Below are 22,632 nucleotides of genomic sequence, written 5' to 3' on the forward strand. Positions count from 1 at the left end.
TTCAAATTGGGTGCATCGCAACTGGTTAAGATACACACTCGCATTACAGTTCAAATAATCAAGAGCATTAGATGTGCTTTAGTATTAAAATCAACATCAAAATAAGTATAAGATAAAAGTTTTTTAATATACTTTTAAAACTTTTAATACACGATTTAAAATATACTTTAAAGTAAAGTGTACTTTTTAAAAGTGTACTTAAGTGTGTTAAGCAACCTAGTCATAAAAGTGTACTCTCTTCAAGCAAAAGTGCACTTAAGTGACCTTTAATTTCATAAATATTATATCATCTGCAAGTAGTTTATTTTTTTAAATATACAGTTAAGATTTGAAGTACACTACAAGTGCACATTCAGTAGAATTAAGTGCACTTTGTTTTCACAAGAGAAGAAAAGAATGATAAAAAAAAAATTATGTCATCTGAAGAATAGGTGAGTGTTTGCTTGTGCAAAAAACGGCCTCATTCCTGGTGGTTGCCGAGGTGTTGCTATTTGGTTGTTAGGGTATTCTGGGAATTGTGAATGGTTTCTTGGTGGTTTCTATATTGTCTCTATTTTTCCCTCCTCTTTCAACGCAAATAACATTTTTGGCCCATTTTATTGCCCACCAAGGGAAGCTTGTAATTTCTATGGCTTTGAAAAGTAACACTTTCAATATAAAACATAATATAAAAGCTATATGCACATGCTCAAATTTGGTGCATCGCAATTGGTTAAGATGCACACGCAAGTCAAACCTGTCATGAGACGCCTTGATGTGCCATATTTAAATATACGTGACCATGAATAAGATTTGAGAGCTGCAGTGGAGAAGATGATCAGTGATTAACGACTTACATTTCAGCGTTTTCCTCACACAAATCTATTGCATGACTTCATAAAACTTGGAATACAGATTATATGGACTGCTTTTATAGTACTTTTTGGCATTTTTTGGCACTTAACGGCCACTGGTCACCATTCACTGTCGTTGTGTGGAAAAGAGCGGCATGAACATTCTGCTAAATATCTCTATTTGAATTCCACAGAAGATATGAAGTCATATAGATTTGAAGTGACATATGGGTGAGTACACGATAACATTTTTATTTAAAGGTGAACCATTCCTTTAAATTTTGTCTTTCTTTTTAAGGTTTTTGATTTGCCTGATTTAAGTAATGCTGCTTTTGGGGAGGATTTAAAGCGTTTATTTGAAAGTATAATTGTATATGAGAGGTTAAAAGTATCCTGAGAGAAAAAAAACAAAAAAAAACAACACGATGTCATTTGGTTTTGCTGCCTCTGTCTGAATATGGAGTCAATGGCTTTTTTACTCACACTCACGCTGTAGTTTATTTTTGGCTGTCTGACCCCTAGGAAGCAATTTATTTTCTTGTTTCTTTTTATTCTGTTTTCCTTTAGCCTAAAATAGGATGTAATCCAGAGTTTTTATAGCAAGCGTCCTTCTTTCCATGAGAGTGTTACACTGACGTGAGCATTGACGTGTTTCATAACGATCATTCCAGATTCAAAGAAAAATAAACAGTGCCAATATTAATGTAAATAAAAAAAGGCCCGCCAATCATGTTACTTTTTCGGTTTCTATGGACAGAAAAGTATATATATATATATATATATATATATATATATAAACATTAAATATGCATGATTTTGTTACTTTGGGATTTTGATAAATTATAGTTTGATTTGCTTTCTTATATTTTTTGTTTTACTAACATGCTCCAAAAATATATCAAAGTCAAACACTGTTCACTGTTCCTTCCTGAGAGGTATTTATTGAAGAGAGTTTTATGTGCAGAACGAGTCATTTATGTCCAACGCAACCTAAACTCAGCACGAAAACATTAAAAGAGGATTTACTCCTCAAATTTTGTCTGTAACAGAAAAAGAGAAGAAGAGAAAAAGAATATCTATAAAAAAGCAGAATCTTTTTATCCTGGTGTCATTTTGAGTGGACGTGGTCCGCTGTATGTGTAAATACTATGTGAGGTACACTTTGTGAGACAATGAAAAAAAAAAAAAGAAGAAAAAAAAAAAAAATCCCTTTTTAAGATGTAGGGCTGATTGACATATTAAAGGGGTCCAGCACCCGCTCCAGTCCTCCTCCTGTTCTGCTATGAAGATGTACAACAAACCCAAATAAGGGCTTCAGGATTGATTTTACAGGATGTCCACCAAAAAAAGAAAAAAGAAACAAAGAAATAAATAATAAAGTATAAAAGAACAATAATAGTGAATAAAAACAATTATGCAAATGTTGTTGTGCTGTAGGTTTGTTTCTTGTGTTGGGGTGAGTGAGGCTTCAGTAACTCTTTCTCATCAAACTTACACATAATTGCTTGTGTTTGACACATATAATATTTTCTGCAATGCAATCTAACAGTTCGGTGTAATACTAATATTTTATATTTATATTTATACAAACTTTTATACAGGCATTAACCAACCACAAAAAAATGTCTTGGTCATATTTCACCCGAAAATAAATAAATAATAATTATAATAATAATAATAATAATAAAGAAAAGTGAGCCTATTTTTAGAACCATTTGGACTTTTTGCATTGTGACATTATTATTGATGACAATAAATTTGACATTTATTATGACAATTAAAAACACCTTTCAGAATTTATACTACTGTAATGCAAAAATAAAAAAGATTTTAAAGTCTAATGTATTTACATAAATCTACGCACGTAAAGAGAAAAAAATTAGATGGGAGGAAAAATATTTCAATGATTTTGCATTCCCTCACAAAACTTGCTACCTGAGAAACTTTGCGTTCCTTCTCAAAAACGATTGCGTTCCCCCCAATAAACGTTGCCATTTCTTTGGGGAATGCAAAACATTTGTGAGAGAATGCAAAAGCATTGATGTATAATCATTTTCCCTCCCATCTCATATTTTTTTCCCTCACCATGTCCCTTTTAGGGGTCCGTATAAATATAATTGTAGTACGCTAAAGTATATATATATATTTTTTACAGTAACATGAAAAAAAAAAAGCCATAGTAATGACATTAACAAAAAAAATCAAAGGTTCCGGACACATGCTTAGTTATTACTTACTTTACAAAATGTATTTGATTTTTTTTGGTTTTCTTTTTGATATTCGCTGATATATATATCCATTTATATAAATTCTAACTTTTTGCCTGTACTTCAACAATAACAGCATCTAATTCTGTTAAAACATAGAAAAGATATAGTAGGAAAATATAATCCATGGAATTATTTGCTGCCAGCACTGACCGCTAATGCAAGAAAATACCAAAATGGTCAGCGATATGCATCCCTCTTTTTCTATATGCATGTTTTCACAGCATCAACAACATTATCAGCCTCATTAAATGTTGCAATAACCTGGGGCAGCTCAGATGACTGTAGTGAGTGACCATATATTGCCTCCATGATAAATCATTGTTTTGAGTGCTATCACTCTAATTCAGAGACATATGCTGCAGGCTGATGCATTGCATGTAATCCATGAGGAAATTGTTTCTTCCTGCGTGACTGTCCCTGGTCATCAGGGAAATGTCTTCTCAATCAGTCCGGCAACAATAGTAGCTCGACGCTGCTTTTATTTATGGTGCATTGCACCACGGCAATCAACATGCTAATTAAATGTGCAATTAAATTATTCTTCAATTGATTTATGTCTGCAGAGAGTTTGTCTGAGTAGTAAAACAAACTGTGAGAGTGAGAGATGGACGGAACTGAAGATGACAGGCTGGAATGGTCTCGCATAATGGCCCAATTAGTGGCCAAACCCTGGATGACCGCTTATTGTTGCCATTACAAACACGGCCCATTGTTTATCATTGTTGTACTGGGACAAAACAGCATACAGAACTGACAAAATAAAAGTTTATGTACCAAGGAAGCATTTTGAATGAATATGTTCAAGTTGTTCTGAGCTATTCAATCGTGTGTGGGTGCCACCTCCTCCATTTTATCACAAAGTGTGTTTTTCCTTGCCACTAACTGTACAACTCCTGATGTATTCACACTGTCAGATTCAAAATATAAATATTTACAAATCTACACTGATTAAGACTGAATTGAGCATACAGTATGGTTTCAAACTGACCTTCAGCTCCATCCTTTGGAGAAAGTCTGAAGGGGTCATATAAAAAATATTTTTAAAAAGTTTAAATAAATAAAATCATTAAAAAAAAAAAAATTCCAAAGCAAATAAACCACAAAGTAAGTATACACTCTCAGAAAAATAGGTACAAAAGCTGTCACTGGGACAGTACCCTTCAAAAGGGTTCTAATATGTACCATTTAGGTACTAATATGTACACTTTGAGGGACTAAAATGCACTCTTTAGGTACAAAGGTGTACCTTTTGAAAAGATTCCGCCACAGTGACAGCTTTTGTACCTTTTTTTCTGAGAGTGTACCTTTCATAATTAATATCAGTGTTGCAAACTCGTCGGCTATCGGCAAACCATGGCAAAATTCGCCAGAATGTCATTTACGCTGTTCTTGCAACACGTTCTGATTAAAGACCACTGAAGTTTTTCGTTATTTACTGAGATATGTAAATCCATATAAACATCAGCCTTTTTGTGAAAACGTTATTGGTTTGGTCGCCAGCGCGCATGAACCAACTCGGAATCTGATTCGCATGCTATACTTGTTGGACTCATAGCCTAGTAGATGGCATATGGAAAGAAGACCTTCAGGATGAACACTAATTTGTATAATATTTGTTTTTTTAAATGTATTCATGAATATCTTACAGCGGTGAAACCTTTTGAAAACTAACCTGTTACTGTCAGGAGTGGACAGGTTGCTTTAAAAGACACACATTTATATTTCTGTATTCTGCTGAACACTTTCTTTGCTGGGAAAAATATTAATAATCAGATGTCTCACCATTGTTTATGAGGCGTGTGGGAAGTGCCGATCTTGTTCAGGCCCTGGAGTTTCTCTTGGCGTGCCCTTGAATTTCACATGTAGCCTAAAGTAGATGAAAAAATTGAAAAGGAGGATGCATGACATGGATATATTTCATGATTTTCTAACCAGAATGGCAGGGGGAAATAATGTGCGTGTCACTCAGGAGACAGTTTTCCCCCTTGAGACTGTAGTATACTGGTTTATGCCACAACATGTGACCAATGTGACTAGATTATTGAAAGAGTGCATTTGCCCTGAAAAACAGAAATAAACAGATGAATGCTACACAGCAACGCTGAGCAGGAGGGCCGGCCAATGGAAGACCTTGTGACTGTCATGAGGAGCAGGGAAGAACGCACTGCAGAGACAGAGGAGCCAGGCACTCCATTTCATCTCATTCTTCAGAATGGAAAACATCGGTTTCCAGCTTTACAGTCTTGACAACAAATTGGATTCAGAGTTCAAATTATTCACAGGGATATATGTGATGTGTTACTCTGATATAAAGCTGGTTGGCTGAAACTGAGCCAGGTCACATTTTACGTTTACAAAGCTCTCATTGTATTTTGCATAAAGAAAATGATGCCTATTTTTGGACCATTAAGATTTGTTCACATCTTTTATTAACATCTTCCTTTACTGTAATACATCTGGATGTGATTTCTGTAAATTATTCCCAATGATTATTCACATTAGATTCTCAGTCCCGGAATACAGTATTTCTCAATGAAAAATTAAATTAGTCAATAAAATCAATTTAAATCAGCCTACATTAAGATAACATATCAATTCAGCTAGCATGATGTATATAAATATGACTGAAATAAAATATAATAAAAAGCTCATTTATTTTAGTCGCACTGTATCTATTATTAGATGCAATTAATCGCTATTAATTGATATTGAATATATATATATATATATATATATATATATATATATATATATATATATATATATATATTGTCCTCCCATAGTAAAACACACACACACACACACATATATATATATATATATATATATATATATCTTATTAAATTTTACTATGGGAGGACAATTTATATATTGTACACTACTTATGTTATTGGACATGTTCATGATATTCATCTGTTTTGAATGAATTTTATAATAAATATATATATATATGGATTAAAATTTAGGTCATTAATAAATTAATCACAAATTATATTTTGATATGTGTAATTAATCTATTAAAGACAGTGACCCTAATGTTCTCTCACATTTGTTTGCCGTATGTATAAAAGGCTGTGAGAGAAAAACAGACAATTTCTGTCTCCAACAAGTCCACAAGGGTGTTATTAATATGTTCAAGACATCTGATTGTCTTTTTTTACTCCATTGAACCTCCCAGATGCATGAATTACTACTCTATTGTATTTGTTGGCAGTTGTCTGTTTAGGTAACAACAAACATGTGAACAAACCAGCTAACAAGTTTAATTGAGCGGAGCCTGCATTCTTGGTTAATTGCAGTTGTCAAAGCGTTCAACTGGAAGTTCATTGAACACTTTATTGCCTATATAGGCACATCCAAACCCAAAGCCTTTTCTAACAATACATCTTAATACAGCCTACATCACAGCATGGACACAAATAGGATCAATTAGAAATGAATCAATTTAACTTCGCATACTTTCAAACTGTCCATCATTATTGATGACTGTGAAATGGAATAAGACCCTAGGCCAGACTGAGCTTTTTAACCTAGTCACCTTTGGCTTCAGTAGCCTGGCCTACTGACACTGCGACTCTCTCCAGCTGGTCTAAATGTGTTGAAAACTACAATGCTCATTCTTGTTTTAAAATGACACGTGAAAAGAAAGGGGTTACTAGGGGGAAATCTCTTCAAGTATATGATATCACAAATCCATCCCTGAAGCACCATGGACGAAGAGCGCAATCTAACTTGCTTGGCATGACACAGCACTCTCGCTCGGCCCGCTGAAGGGGATTTGCTGCCACCCTGAGGCCATTCAGCGTAACGCGCGCCACTACCAGGTCAAAGCTTAAGGTCAAATACAACTGTAGGCCCTACACACATATTCACACCAATGAGTACTGAATGCATTATGCAATGGGACAAACCAATAGCATTATAGGCTACATCGCATTCTATATAAGAAATAATTGACGACGGGTCGAAAAATAATACACACCCGAGGTGGTGATGCAGTTACACCTCGGGTGTGCATTATTTTTCAATAATTCAACGGCCCGGAATCAATTATTCCACTTATCCTACGGTCATCACACCTCAAAACATTGTTCAGATGATGTATTTCAAGACATTTCCGTTGCTAATTCCAAAACGTAATTTTAGAGCTAATGGAGGCTTGAGATATTGATAGCAGACTTAAAGCGGGGCTCAGTAGTTTCGGGATTTCTTCACTGTATTCTCGCTTTTTGCTTGCAGGTTTCTCTCTAGAGCTCCCCCCACAGCTTCGGAATAGATATTTGACAACACTGTTGTAAAAACTCGTTGGCTATTCTCAGACACCAGAGGCTAGCAGATCAACAACATCAAAGCAGATGGGGCATTCTTTAAAACGTCTTCTTCATTCGGGTTCGAACAGCGTGAGGGAGCGCAATAATGACAGCATTTTAGCAGATTTCTTTTGGCCGTAAAGCAATTGTTTACATCGCGAGACCTGATATCACGCGATGCTTCCTGACGCGGCGGCCGGCGGCTCAAAGTTGCAAGTGCGGATTTTCCGCTCACGGGCACCAGGGGGGTGCGAAACGACCACCATTCAACCCGAAATAAGTAATATAACCATTCCAATGACTCCGAAGCTGTTCCGTTAAGGTAAAAAAGTTACTTAGTTCACCTTTAAGGCCCTGATCACACAGAACGCGTTTTTTGCAGTGAGAGGCACCTTTTTAAAATAGTTTTCAATTGGCAGTGAGTGTTTTGCGTGCTGTTTATGCACCCCGGGCGTTTTAACCGCCTGCTGCGCCTTGTGTTTTGTAGGAGCGCTCTGAGCGCCTGAAGTTGAAAAAAATATATATATACAACAGCGCTCGCGCTATAATCATTGATTAGACTGACAGGACAGCTGTTTCGGTGGTTGCCTAGCAACATAAAAAAAACACAGCACACTGCTCTTTTCTAAATTAAAAAAATTAAACAAAAAAAGGCAGTGTGTTGCACCTCGCGTTTTCAAACCTGAAAAACGCGTTCTGTGTGATCAGGGCCTAATGCAGTTACTCTATTCAACATCTACATCAATGATCTGGCTTCAGCGCTGGAGCGCTCTACTGTCCCCGGCCTCACTCTACACCACACACAGGTCAGAGGTCAGGGGTCTGCTGTACGCGTATGATCTGGTCCTGCTGTCCCGCACACCTGAGGGCCTTCAGCAGAGCCTGTCCCTGCTGGAACAGTACTGTCACGACTGGGCCCTGACAGTCAATCTGGACAAAACCGGAGTCATGGTGTTCCAGAAGAAGGCCAGATCTCAGGGAAACAAACACCAGTTCACTTATAAAGACCAGGTCCTGCAGCACAGCAGTTTTCTGGGCATCCACATCAGTGCTTTGGGACGCTTAGGTCTGGCTGTCATAACACTGAGCGAAAAGGCTTGGAGGTTTTTATGCTATAATAAACTCAAGATGCGGTCCCTTAAAATAACACATTAAAACTTGGATAAAATTATACAATCCAATAATAAAACCAATTGTTTTGTAAATGTATTGTAAAACAGATGTGTTCAGTTCTGGCATCACCTCCATCTGTCCGATCCAGATTCAGTCCAATATAAAGCCCTCCTACCCAATGAAACCTCAGCAGGATCTCATCCTCTAAACAAACTCGCTCCTCAACTTGTCCATGAAACTCAACTCCTGATTGACTACAGCTACAACCCCAAAACTATTATTAAAGAAATCTACAAAAATCTAAAAGACACTCATGATGAATCCCTAAAAGCACATTTTGACCTCCAAAATAAACTTCAGTGCTACTCGACCCTAAATAGAACCACTACATTGGCCAATTATCAATTAATTAAAAACAATTTAAAGAAAGACAGGGGAGGGAGGGAGAGAGAGAGAGAGAGAGAGAGAGAGAGAGAGAGGACTCGTCTGTACTAATGGTGCCTTCACGTGCTATGGTAATTATGGTAAATACCAAAAGCCGACATGGAAAATGCACATGAACACCCCCTCATGTGGTATTTTCAACTGGGCAACTCGTAGAATATTTTGATGCACGAGTTGCCGAGATGAGATAACCTTTGACCTTTTCAATATGGCGGAGAGCAACGCAAGAGCATAGACAGCGCAAGAGTCGTGAATACTGTTAGCGGATAGTTTTTGTAGCCAACGATTGTAATATAATGCGTTAACACTCAATTTTCAACTTCGCCGCAATTTCCTTGGTTCATATTTAATCATTTTATGTCATGTTTTTTTTTTATTATTATTAATTATGTTTTAATCATCAGAAAGCACCACACTTACATTTTTTTTTTGTTTTTGTTTTTTTTGTAAAGATAAAAAAAGATACTCTACTGACACAGACCTTGCGGGTACTACATTACGACAACAAAAGCACTTCAACACAACACACTGGTAAATACCAGTTCACAAGTGGAAAATATCATATTTTCCATAGCACGTGAAGGCAGCATAAATATATCAATGTAAGAGAAACTTTTCTGCCCAGATTTGAAACACTGATTCTATCATTCATTGAACTGAGTGATACTGAGAAAATGCCCTTCATACTTGGAGAAGATGATAGCACAGCTGCAAAATATGTAACGTTAGCCTAAGCCATTCACAATGTCGGAGACGGTTAACTCTCTAGAGAGACCCGCTTTATTTATTAATTTATTAAGATGGATTGTATTTATTTATTTAGCTACATATACATTTTGTTTGTTTGTTTGTTTTATTAATATGTTAATGCTTTGACTACATTATGATACACAGTCATGCTAATAAAAGCTCGAGTTTATCTACCTCGCTAGTGAGAAATGTCATGTAGGCCTAGCTTTTAATTTGTTAAATTATTTTACTTATAAAATCGTCAGAGCAGCGTTGACAACATGTTTCTGTGCGAGCATGTGTCCATACCATAGACTGTGAAAAAAGATGGATGACGCACTTTCACTCTCTTCCATTGCAGTGAAGCCACCAGTCTCCCACTCTCAATATGGCGCTGACGTCTTGAGCCTCGAGCCTCCACGGTACTACGGTAGTGACCGCCATAGATATGAGTGACCGCAAAGTGGCGCCGCGATATCAAGGCCCCGCCCACACTTCCGCAGAACCGGTTAGTACAGCTTATGGAAACTTAGATATTAAAGTTTAAGACACTACAGTCCATACTGTTTGTGTGTGCGAGAGAGGGGGTATGATTAATTAAGTAATAGTCTGATTCTATGTTTCCATATAGGCTATCATAATAATATATAGGGGAGACCGGGGATGGTTGTAACACTTTTTGCTTCAGCACCTATAACTCGCTAAATTTTTAGCTTGAGTTCTCAAACTTTTTTACAAAGTACCCACATTTGTTTACTACAAATGGAACCAATTCAGCCCTCTACAAGAATATCACAGACCTCGTAAGTGTGTTCCTTTGTTACAACCTACCCCACTACCGAGGTATGTTGTAGCACATGCTGGGGTAAGTTTTAACAATAGACAAAAGAAGTAAAAATGGATTTATTGATTTATTGACATAAAAGAAAAATGTCTCTCTCTCTCAGTAACAGACTATGTCTGTTTGACTTGTGTGTGTGTGTTTAAATGTGTCTACTAGAACAAACTTACTTGACAGTACACTTAATAATAACACTAGGCTACAATGTACCTAATTAAATAACATCTTTGTACATCTTTAGGTCTAACAAAAAAAAAAAACACGTCTGTGTGTAAATTAATCTACTAAACAAACGTACGTAACGGTATACTTCATAAACACTATAGGCTACCACAATGTACCAGATTAAAGAACTTCTTTGCAGTCTTTAAGTCTAACAAAAAATAACATATCAATGTGCGTGTGTGTCTATGTGTGTATATTCTTAATCAGAGTCACAGTTCTGACAGATGAATGATGCTGGTAACCCTGGAGTGCAGGCTTGATAGGCCCAGACACTGCATAGGGCGCATTTCAACCAAACCTTCTTTGGCTTTGAGTTGTTAAATTGCTCCATGCAAACCACTTCATTTAAAACACTGGCAGAGACACCTCTGTTAGTCTTTCTTTTCCATGCCCTAGTTCAGGGTTCACCAATCTCGGTCCTGGAGGGCCGCTGTCCTGCAGAGTTTAGCTCCAACCCCAATTAAACACACCTGAACCAGCTAATCAAGGTCTCACTAGGCATACTAAACTTTCAAACAGGTGTGTTGGAGCTGGTTGGAGCTAAACTCTGCAGGGACAGCGGCCCTCCAGGACCGAGATTGGTGAACCCTGCCCTAGTTATTCTTTAAAAACATTAAAAGCAAGAAAATTCTTAGTTATATTCTTAGTAAGGGGATGGTTATAACACTTTTTAAATAAGTGTTACACCCCACCCCTGTCAGCCAATGTTTAGCTAGCTGTATTAGCGTAGTGGTTTGAAATTAGCAGGGGGGGAAATGCATCACATATAGCCTAATAAACTACTATTTAATTGAATAAGTCATACAATTGTATCTGCAATAGGTCAAAATTTTTACTTTCTGACCTCAAAATCAGTTTTTTCTCTGTATATTCTGCATGTGCCTGTTTCCAGCCTTGACAATCACCATGCTGGATCTGGGGGGAAGTAGGACAATACTGAAGTGATCACATGACTCATATCTTATCCCTAATTGGTGGAATTGATGATGTTACAACTCTCCCCATGTTACAGTCTATGGTTACAATACATATATAGCCTACCATGCTTAATGGAAACATACATCCCCCGTCCACAAACGACTCTTTCTTTCTCCCGCTCTCTCTCTCGCACTCAAATGTGCACGGATACACACTCGCACAGAAACGTGTTGTCAGCGTAATTTTGTGGCAAAAAACATGGACATAATTTGTCGTTTTTATCCTATTGTTTACTATATTTATTTGCTTGGTCAGTGTTGTTGCGGGTTTTGGTTCTTTTGTTGTTGTAGTCTTTAAGGATCTTTGAAATAGCTGAAATCATTTGGCGATATGATATGGATCTGTAATTCGGTCAAGACCTGCCTGGAACTACTAATTCATTTTTTTATTTCATAATTTGTTCATCATCAGTTCATTAAAAAATGAGCCGTGAAATCACTACACGACAAGCAGTAGTTGCAAGTAGGCATATTAATAATATAAAGAATTTAGGGGAGAACCAGGGCGAAAGTAACGCGGGACGAAAGTAACAAAGCGATTTTCTCAGAGCCCTGACTATATTAGCATTTCAAGCTATGACAGCACGTTCAGTACGCAACCCTTGACGGAGCAGTTTTCGAGTAGGCTACATTAAGTAAATTACTGAAGCTGTACTTTTTTTTTTTTTTCTAATTACAAGTTGTGTTTTTTCGTTTCATGTGTCACACAGTAATGATCAATCTACAGATTATTTAGTGCTGTAACACATCCTGAAGTTTGCCTTGTCAGAGTTTTTCAGTATAAAAGTAAATCGGGTTTAAATGTCAGGAGTAACACTTGTTACTTTTGTCCCGCTACAGTGAAAACAAGTGTTTCTTTAATCCCGCTGCTAATGTGGTGACTTTCTTTGTGTTGCAGCATTTATTAAAACATGTTTATGTCATATTATACCAACAGAATATGACAAGAGTGAGGGTCAGAAAGACAGACAGAGGTCTGATTCAGCTAGATGTTTATGAGAGGGCGTTTAAAGCTTAAGAAGTCACATTTAAATCAGCTGATTTCTGTGTCACCATTTTTTTTCACTCAATCTGTTTCCATTTACCCTAGTCACATTTAGGTTTTAGCCATGACTTAGCTTTTCCACCTCCACCTGTGAATTTGCAGGGTTTCCCTCCAGATGTTTTTATGCACATTTTAAATGTATGCATAAAAACAGCTGGATGGAAACATGACTATTGTTACATTATGTTGAGATGTTTATATTATGTTTATTTTTCATACTGTTAAAAAATAAGCTTTATAAAATGGATTGACATTGCCAATAAAATAAAATAAAAAACATTCTAAACAATTCAAGTTTGTACTGTTAGGTTTGGCTACTTTTGAAACATTTGATGAAACTGAAATTTAAAATGAAAATGTAAATTATTCTTTTTTGCAATGATAAAGGCAAAAATATGTTTGCAGTTACATGTTAACAAGGTCATACTCAGGTATATTTAGGCTAATAAAAAATCTAGCTTGTATATTGTTGTGTTACTTTCGTCCCAACTGACAGGGTCGGAAGTAACATGAGCAGTCTTAAGTTCGAAGTGAAATTATACTAAGGTCGTCTTTACAAAATACCACCTGGTATTGATAGACCACACTTGTGAGTGACTGACCACAGCAAAAATATATCTCTGTCTAAAACATCATCTCCATCAAAAATGCTACTTTTGCCCCTGCTCTCCCCTACTGGACATAAACCAAAAATGTCAAGACTATCATGAATCAGCAGATTGTTCTGTTTAATTTGGTACGATCCACAAAGGCTTTTCATTTAAATGTTAAAAAGCTAGAAATATCAAGACACTTTTCAATGTAGCCTACTTCGACTTATTCGCGTCTGGACCTATGGTCTGGACATGGTGTAAAGCTCCCCTAGTGTACAAATGTTGTGTGACTATCCTGATGTTCATAAAGGGCTGTTATTATACTCAACAATATTATTGATTTGACTGACACTATTGGATGAGAAGTTGAGAACAGAACTGAACTGGACGATGGCATCATTGTTGTTCTGCAGAACTGCTTTAGATTAAATGAACTAATTTAACAATTATTGATCTTTACAACGGAACCGAATCAACTCTGAACTGACTTAAAGCTGAACAATGACACTGTTTCTTTAAGACCTGCTATACAGCCGAAATTAACTTGCGTTTGCATCAGATGAATCATTACTTTCCTGTTATTACTGTAAGCTGCCTTGAAACAATTTGTATTGTATAAAGCGTTTTATAAATAAAGAAGGTGACTTGACATTATTTAGTGGAGTAATGTAGGGAACAGTGAATGGGGTTATAGGGGGCGACAGCCAGTGATTAACTATTGCAACAGCTCCGAATGAATGAACTTCAATGATATCAAGGCTGCAATGTGATTGGTTAGTCTTTCTCCAATGGTAGAGCTGTGGACCCTGCTATCTCCCAATAAAAGACTCTGTTAGAACAATACCTGTATTAATATATTTGCTGTTTAATAGGTATTTGAAACTTAGCAAACTGGCAGCTCATGTAGTAAAATTAAAAGATTTATATTAAGCTTTGTCATGGAAACTATGTAGAAACCTTAATTAAACAATTTAATAATTAATTAAAAAGTTTTTTATTATGCTGGAGCAGCAGTTTGGAAAATGGATGGATGATTCTGATACTGATGATATATAGGCTGCTGATTCATCTGCGGGCGCCATCTTCTGGTCAGACGCGGGAATTCATTTGGCTCGACTCTCACTGTGCATTATGGGTATTCTCAAGCCGTTGAGCGTACTGTTCTGGACTGGTACAGACTAGTCATAGTGGTATAGTAACGGTTGTACAGTCGTTATATTGGTTTGAATGAGTGCACTCGATAACATCCACTATGGTAATTTGGACACCACTTCAAATGGCTGACCCCTCAAATAGTTCCATATTTAAGAAGGCGATTTCGGACAGCCACTGTTTGGGGATACACAAATGAATGAGAAGTGCCATAAACTGAATCCTGTTGCGCATTGTCTGTGACTTCTCTTATAAAACAGCATGTTTTTCCGGTGAAAAGTGTAAACTCTAAATAGATAAATCCAAAAGAAATGTTTAAGAGCAAACATCACGTTGAATATTAACCGAAGAGTAGTCGATTCATTAAATGATAAGCGTCCTCACAAATGTTTATTCAGTGTAGTGAAGCCTCTTCTCCATTGACATCCATTAAAAAACCGGCCTCTTGTCTACCGCAGCGCTATGCTTCGGCTAATGTTGCAGGCTTGCCGTCAAGTGGCTTTGGTTCTTACCAGGTTGCAATGCACATAGCCCTCTTTCTTTTTCAGACCACAAAAATAGTTGTATTAAATGCCCTGCTCGCGCTCGTCTATATAATGGGCAGTGAACATTAACGGTAAACAAAGCTATGTAAATATATGTAAAGTACCTACTATAAAAGCAGGAATCGTACCTCAAATAATGACATGGTCTTTTTTTAAGTACTAAATGTTAAAAATGGTTTAACGGTTGCAGTAAAGGTATAACATCAGAATAGTGATATGGCTACACGTGATTCTTATCTTTGTTGATTATTTCAGAGTAAAGGTTATTTCAAGTCGGGGGGATATGTGGGGCATAATTACACCACTAGTTGGCGACATGTGAGTGTCTTTTTGACATTTAGTGAGACCAATGTGAGTTTAAATCAACATTTACATCAACATTTAGTGAGACCACATGACCAATGCTTCATTTATTTGATGCAGTATCAGAATACAGTAAAAAATACAGTAACAACCGTAATGTTGTAAAATATTATAACATTTTATAATGAACTTTTTTCTATTTTAATTTACTTTAAAACGTAATTTATTATTGTGATGGCAAAACTTGGAAAACCATTACGCCACTAGATGGCGACAAGTGAGTGTCTTTTGAATGTCATTTTATACAAATAGGCCTACACACCAAGGCTGCATTTGTTTGATCAAAAAATACAGTAAGAACAATAATATTGTGAAATATTATTACAATTTAAAGTAACTGTTTACTATTGTAATATATTTTAAAATGTTACGTATTCCTGTGATCAAAGCTAAATTTTCAACATCATTACTCCAGTCTTCGGTGTCACACTGTTGCCCTTTTTTTCCATAATTATTTGATTAATAGAACATTTTAAATTAGCATGTATTTGATATATATATATATATGTGTGTGTGTATGTGTGTGTTCAGGACCTGAAATACATGTCTGATATAGAATATCTCTCTTAAATGCTTCATTTATTCCCTCTCAGGTCCCCCTAACTATTAGGCCTAACTAATGGGCACTTTACCTATTCAAATAAGTTTAGACAGGGATAGGCAGGCTCATTGTTGCTGCTGCTCATTGTTGGTCATATTCTACATAACTTTACATTAAGTTTACATTAAACTAAGAACTTTACATCTACATACTTTCTCCCCTTTGATTTAACTATCATTGGCATCACGCTGATGGCTTTATTCACAAAACATATGGCCTGCCCTGTACTACTGGCTATATTAAGCTTTGCAGATAAAACATTTTTAGGAAACAAATGAAAGAAATTCTAGAAAGATATATACATAAGATATCTATTGTAACACATCTCAGTGCAAATAAAGACTTTTTAAAACACTTTGTAAAGTTCAAATAGCTGTTATTTTGCAACTAGATTATACATGAATGTGTTAAATAGCACATGACTGTGGAGTAGAGGCCGGCATCTTGACGTCAGATCAAATGTTTCTAGCGACTGTTCTGCGTTAAACTTCGAGTCTTGTGTGATTCTTAGACTTCAAGCGTAGTGTTTGGACAGCCTCGGTTGTACTGAAAGGAGAGTTTCCTGGTCTCGGGGCCTTTTGTGCTCTTCAGTGAGGGAGCGGGGGAAGTTCTTCTGCGCCGTCTGAGGGGGAGGGTGCGTCACGTGAACAAAGAGCTCCTCTTCGTCACACTGAGCCTTCCAATCCCAGCTAGACGAGACAGGCTTGGTTTGCATATGTTCTACAACTCAGAGTAAACCTTCACAAAATTGCTGGTTTGAAAAAATCCTGCTTTTTAAAAGGGTTACAGGTTTACATCACCATGTTTTACAGTCACATTTGATGTAAGTGAGTAGAATAAGTGGTTTATCCACTTACCACCTCTGACACACATTCCTGGGAGTCCTTGGTATAAATAGCTGTCCTCGATTCTCTCAGTTCGTGCTTGCTTCGGCAGCACATATACTAAAATTGGAACGATACAGAGAAGATTAGCATGGCCCCTGCGCAAGGATGACACGCAAATTCGTGAAGCGTTCCTCATTTTTATTAATTATGAATTATTAATGATTAATTTACTGTAATTTTTCATATTCTGTACTGTATCTAATGAAGAAACAGTGTTAACGCGTGCAGTACGCAGGCCGCGCGCTAGATGGCGGCATTGCACTGGCAGTCTCGCGCTAGAGCGTGTCACTGGCTCACAGGGCAATTTACACATTCAACTCGGGTTCAAAGAAGTAATAAAATCAGAAATGGGTTGTTTTTAAGCTTAAAGAATGCTGTAAGTACTCGCAATGATTGTATTTACCATCCTGATGTTTTCTGAGACGATCTGATCTGCCGTATCTTACTCTGACAGCCCTCGGGGGAGAAACCGGCAGCTTTCAACGCCTCGGATCAGCTTCCTAAAGTTAAAGTTAAACACATTAATCATTTGAATTTCTCTGATGTATTGAACATTGCTGTTGTGACCTCTGCTGAAGTATAGGTTTAGATTTTGATGCAATTGCGAGTCTCGAAACCATCAATTAATGTTGTCTGTCAAAGATAGTTTCTTTTTCTTCTGAAGCCAAATCTGCTATTCTGACACAAATGCACATACATGTTAGCAGGGGACTTAAAATATGAAGTGCTGAAGCATTAACTGCTGCTGATGAGCGATTAGCATTATTTGTAGAAACCTAAAACATAGTGTAAGAAAGTTCAGAACAATAGGGACAAAAATATTTTTTAAATAAATTAACACACACATTCACGTGACATTTGCATGTGCGCATTATCACCTCAGTGAGTGCATTCATTGTCATTAATTCAACGATCCCTAAATCCATGTCCTTTATGGTGTTTTTCTAAAGTTAAGTCAACTTTCCTAAAACACTACAACAATATTTTGTCAATCTTCTGTGATTTGAAAGACATCCTACGATTTCCCTGCACAGAAACAGTGGTTTTTCTCAATTTAAAGTATCTGTGACTTTCTAATCTCTTTAGCAAGGGCGATAAACAATTATTTGAGCAGAGGAGGATCGAAGCACACATTTGAGATATAACCGTGCACGCGCATGATTTTTTAGTTAACATTGAGGAACACATATATTTAGAAATATACAGGTTAAAGCAATATGTAAGGTTTTTACCTTTCAGATTAATTCTGCGATGACTTCTGACAAGACGAGCAACTCTTTTCTGTGAGTTTGTTGAGCAGACCATCTTAAAGTGACAGTTCACCCCAAAATGAAAATGTTGTCATAATTTTCTCACCCCTTTTCAAACGTATGAATTTCTTTCTTGTGCTGATCACAGAAGAAGACAACCAAACAGTTTCTGTTTTTTTTCTTCTCTATACTATGGAAGTCAATGGGGAACAGCAGCTGTTTGTCTTGTTTGTCTTGTAAATATCTTCCTTTATATTCAACAGAAGAAAGAGATGGAGGATAAGTAAATAATTACAGAATACATTTTTTTGGATGAACTATCTTGACACAAACTGTTGTGTTTTATTATTATTAATAATAATAATAATTGTTGTTGTTGTTGTTGTTAGCGTGTTTAAATGAATTTTAGTTGATTTCCAAAAATTAAATGGGTGGGTTAACTTGAGTATCCATATATGCAAATAGTTTTTTATCCGGACCACACCTGACCACACGTGACCACAACCGCTCTTGGTTGGTCGTAACCCCAGTGACGGGTAGGTTTAGAGGCGGGGTTGGGGTAGGTCATCACATGTGGTCCGGATAACCGTATAGTACCGTTTTGTCTCTTTCCAAGTGCCTCCATTGAATATTTCCTTGCTATCCATTGCTATCGCGCGACATCTTCTATCTGCACCACGTTAAAAAAAACAAAAACAACTCCTGCATCACGTGACGTGACAGCAGGTTCCGGCTCGTGGTTGCCATGGCGACGACTTGATGATTTGATGCGGAGAGTCAGTGGACATTCGGCAGGAATTAGACTGCGCTGCAGGAATATCCGTGAGTACACGACAAACTGTTCATTTTTGTACCTTTTTAGCAGGTCTTAATGCGCTAAAACGAGATTAGCAGTGTATTTAAATGATATTTGTTATAGGTCATGTATTAACTGTGCCGTTATAGCGCTATGTTGTGTTGCCCATTCTCGTTCAACAAATGCAGCTCTGTTTATTTAACGTTAGTGTTTAACTGATTTACCATAAAGGCCAAAACCACAGTCCTCTGTATTAGGTAAAGACCTACGCTAAAAGACATTACAGCATTTCTGAACATCTGCAGTGTATTAAAGTTATTAAAGTGATGAGATACTATATTATACACTTATTGTATGAAGTATGCTATGATAAGTCATTCAAGTTGATGTAAATATACAGAGTAAAAACATACAGTAGGTCTGATCTGATTGTGCTGACAATGTGTGTCTTTCACAGGCGAGTTTACCCAGACAACGTGCTGACAAGACAATGCCTTTCTGCCCTCCTGTCAGCAGAGACAGGATCATATCTACATTTCCAAAGGTACACTGTCTAAAGCTATATTATGTTAAATATTTGCCAGTACTTTAATTGAAGAGATCATTCAGGATTAAATCATCTAGTCTGATTCATACTGCAAGTCATACTCCGGGAAATCCAGCAAGCGTTTTGTAAAATGTAGCGAGCACATCAGATTAGTCTATTGAGAAAATGTGACTTCCATATAAAGGGGCCTCACTGCAGATGAATCTGTCAGGATCACAGGACTGCAGCTAATTCTGCTGAAATAAAAAAGCTTCCCATAGCTGCGTTGTGTACTACTTTTCTCAGTAGTGGGGTCATATTAAGGGCAAATGTTACCTATTTACTTTCTTAATGCACATTCCTGGCCTTATTGTGAGTAATACCAAAATGCAAAGTAATGAAACAGACACGGTTTCAACAGACTGGACAAAACTACTGTTCTTACACACTAAATGACCAAAAGTATCAGGTATTTGATGTTGATTATGACAAAAAGAGTGTGCCGGCATTTATTAGTTCTGTCCTATTATTATTCCGTAGAGTTATAATCCAGAAGCCTGCCTACAGATGAAGGATGACTGGGATCCAAAAGCCAAGATGGCTTGCCAAGACCGGACGGCCCTCCTGCAAGAGTATCTATCTATCTATCTATCTAAAAAAGCACATTCCTGGCTTTATTGTGAATAATACCAAAATATCTATCTATCTATCTATCTATCTTTGTTTATTACTTAAACAATATAATACTTTGTTTTAATATTATCTTTCAGGTTTGACAGGCTTAAAATGTCAAAAGTAGTAGTGGTTGGAGATCTGAATGTGGGAAAGACGTGCTTAATAAACAGGTAGAGTGTACTGGTTTACTTTAAATGATACATGTTGTATTTTTCAGAGACATTAAGGTCCATTATGTTCTTGTATATCATAGGTTCTGTAAAGATGTGTTTGAGAGAGACTACAAGGCTACTATAGGTGTTGACTTTGAGATCGAGAGATTTGAGCTATCTGGGCTGCCCTATTCTCTTCAAATGTGAGTCGTTTTTTTTCTGAATGATTTAAATAACACATCTGTTCATTTGAAAATGTAATGTGTTTTATATTCATTTTTGCCCATTCCAATATTTGTAGATGGGACACTGCTGGCCAAGAAAAGTTCAAATGCATTGCATCAGCATATTACAGAGGAGCTCAAGGTAAAATGTAGCTAGATTCTCATTTAATTCTCTAGATATGAGTCTGTTTAAACCCTAAAATAATCTTTTCTGTTTCTACTTTAAAAGTTATTATTACTGTCTTCGACATGGCGGATATCAAGACCTTGGAAAACACACAGTAAGTATTATTTTTTGTATTTGTTTTTGAGATTGGGAATATGTCAGTTTTTTTATTTTTTTTATTTTTTGTTTCTCAGACAGTGGCTATCGGAGGCACTGAAAGAAAATGAACCAAACTCCTGTTTTGTTTTCTTGGTTGGCACAAAAAGAGACCTCCTGGTGAGAACAGCCACACACACAAGCATGCATAATTGCATATGTACACATACAACATGTAAAAGCTATTACTAAAGGGAGTCCTATTATGCTTTTTTACATTTTCATCTTTCTTTAGTGTGTAATGTTGCTGTTTGAACATGAAAATGTCTAAAAAGTTACAGTCACAAAGTGAATGTGTACATCAGTGCACACTGTTTCTGAACGTCCTGAAACATTTCAGTTGTAGTCTTGAGTTTACTTCCAGAAATAAACACAATATTCCTCATTTAAACAGTTCCCACCCAAGGCATGGGTAAAATAATGTGCAGAGGCCTAGTTGAGTTGCGTTAATAGTGCGTTGAAACTCACGGTTATGGTAAGGGGTGTGACATTTCCCAAACACGCTCGAAGCAGTTGACCAATCACAACACACTGGGCCAGCTGGCCAATCAGAGCACAGTGTGCTTTTCAGAAGGAGGGGCTTCATAGATGAGCTAAACAGCATTACTGACAGAATGGGCAGAGAGTACAATACGTGAAAAATAATGTGTTGTTATTCATTCAAGTATGAAAACATATTCTACTAGACCACAAAAACAAAATTAAGACAAAAAGGGTCTTTAAATACTCCCTGCTGTCTTTATGTGAAGTCTGCAGAAGAGTGCGAGAGAACAGAGAGGGATGCTATAAACATTGCAGCAGAAATGAACGCTGAGTTCTGGTCCGTGTCCTCAAAAACAGGTACATTCTAAAAGAACGATAATACGTATCTAGTAGTTGCAATGTCCATTATAAGGATTATAAGACGGTTACAACATGTAACTGTTACTACTATTGATTTGAAGGGGAGAACGTCCAGGAGTTTTTCTTTCGCGTGGCAGCTCTGGCCTTTGAAGATGCCATTCTGAAGGACCTGGAGACAGAACCCAGCACCGCTCAGATTGGAGATGGAAGTATTCTCAGTAAGAGACTCCGCTCTAAAATCATAAAACAGAGATGTTCACAAATGTAAATGTTGTGAGGTGTAAGATGATGTGCCTTTGTTATTTCAGATGATACAGCACTGGAAGATGCACAAGAAAAGCCAAAGAAGAAGTCCTGTTGTTGATCGGATGGTTCAAGAAGATAAAGAGCCGATTTGTATTACAGAACAGAATAAATATTTAACATGGTTAAAAAAAGAAGTGTTTTTCCCTGACATAACCAACTTCTGAGTTGGTGCATCACTGATGTACTCTTTGAGAGGGACCACCTTATCAGAACACACAAAAATAAGGGACAGATATCCAGTATGAGTTTGATTTATATCTTAGTATTAATGTCAGTATTTCACACTGCTCAATAAACTGCCATTTAAAGAATTATATTGTATGTTATATTGCAACCTTTTGTACTTTTTTATTTTCCTTTGGCAGACTAAATAAACATACATTATAATGGAACACAGCTTATACATTTTTTAATCATTATTTGTCTTTACATTACCCAAGCTTGAGAAACCTACATGTTCAGCAGTAATAGAAGGAAACATGCTGTTTATCAGTAAAGAACCATAGTTTGACAATGTACAAGCATAATCATAAAGTGTAACAGATGGCTGCATAGTAGATTTATTATCTATCTAAATTACAGAAACGTCTGTCTTTCTGTCTGTCAGTCT

At 36.7% G+C, this 22,632-nt stretch overlaps 1 protein-coding gene and 1 long non-coding RNA gene across 6 annotated transcripts; one reads left to right on the top strand and one right to left on the bottom strand.

Annotated features, from left to right (window-relative positions):
- Positions 1-203: 203 nt before the first annotated feature.
- Positions 204-10,137, bottom strand: LOC311285171. The gene is made up of 2 exons (XR_014626313.1): positions 10,009-10,137; positions 204-4,970 (listed from the first exon to the last, which is right to left on the bottom strand). It is a non-coding gene; the product is annotated as an uncharacterized lncRNA (long non-coding RNA).
- Positions 8,973-22,417, top strand: rab36 (RAB36, member RAS oncogene family). 5 transcript variants are annotated; one of them, XM_084400672.1, is made up of 13 exons: positions 8,975-9,041; positions 10,061-10,207; positions 18,795-19,000; positions 19,432-19,518; positions 20,041-20,132; positions 20,271-20,345; positions 20,429-20,530; positions 20,629-20,693; positions 20,781-20,832; positions 20,912-20,993; positions 21,623-21,713; positions 21,818-21,934; positions 22,025-22,417. In XM_084400672.1, the coding sequence occupies exons 4-13, from the start codon at positions 19,465-19,467 to the stop codon at positions 22,078-22,080; spliced, it is 786 nt and encodes a 261-aa protein (XP_084256798.1). In that variant the 5' UTR covers positions 8,975-9,041; positions 10,061-10,207; positions 18,795-19,000; positions 19,432-19,464; the 3' UTR covers positions 22,081-22,417. The 5 variants fall into 5 exon arrangements, with proteins under 5 accessions (XP_084256796.1, XP_084256798.1, XP_084256799.1 ...); XM_084400673.1 differs by having other exon boundaries at positions 8,977-9,050; XM_084400670.1 differs by lacking the exon at positions 18,795-19,000 and having other exon boundaries at positions 8,973-9,041.
- Positions 22,418-22,632: the final 215 nt, after the last annotated feature.

This window comes from Rutilus rutilus (genome assembly GCF_951802725.1).
Source record: "Rutilus rutilus genome assembly, chromosome: 25".
Classification (NCBI taxonomy): Eukaryota; Metazoa; Chordata; class Actinopteri; order Cypriniformes; family Leuciscidae; genus Rutilus; species Rutilus rutilus.

Coding starts and splice junctions, on each gene's coding strand:
- rab36 (XM_084400670.1), top strand. CDS start 10,148: ATGAGTGACCGCAAAGTGGCGCCGCGATATCAAGGCCCCGCCCACACT. Junction 10,208..19,431: donor CCCACACTTCCGCAGAACCG/GTTAGTACAGCT, acceptor TGTCTTTCACAG/GCGAGTTTACCCAGACAACG. Junction 20,833..20,911: donor AAGACCTTGGAAAACACACA/GTAAGTATTATT, acceptor TTTGTTTCTCAG/ACAGTGGCTATCGGAGGCAC.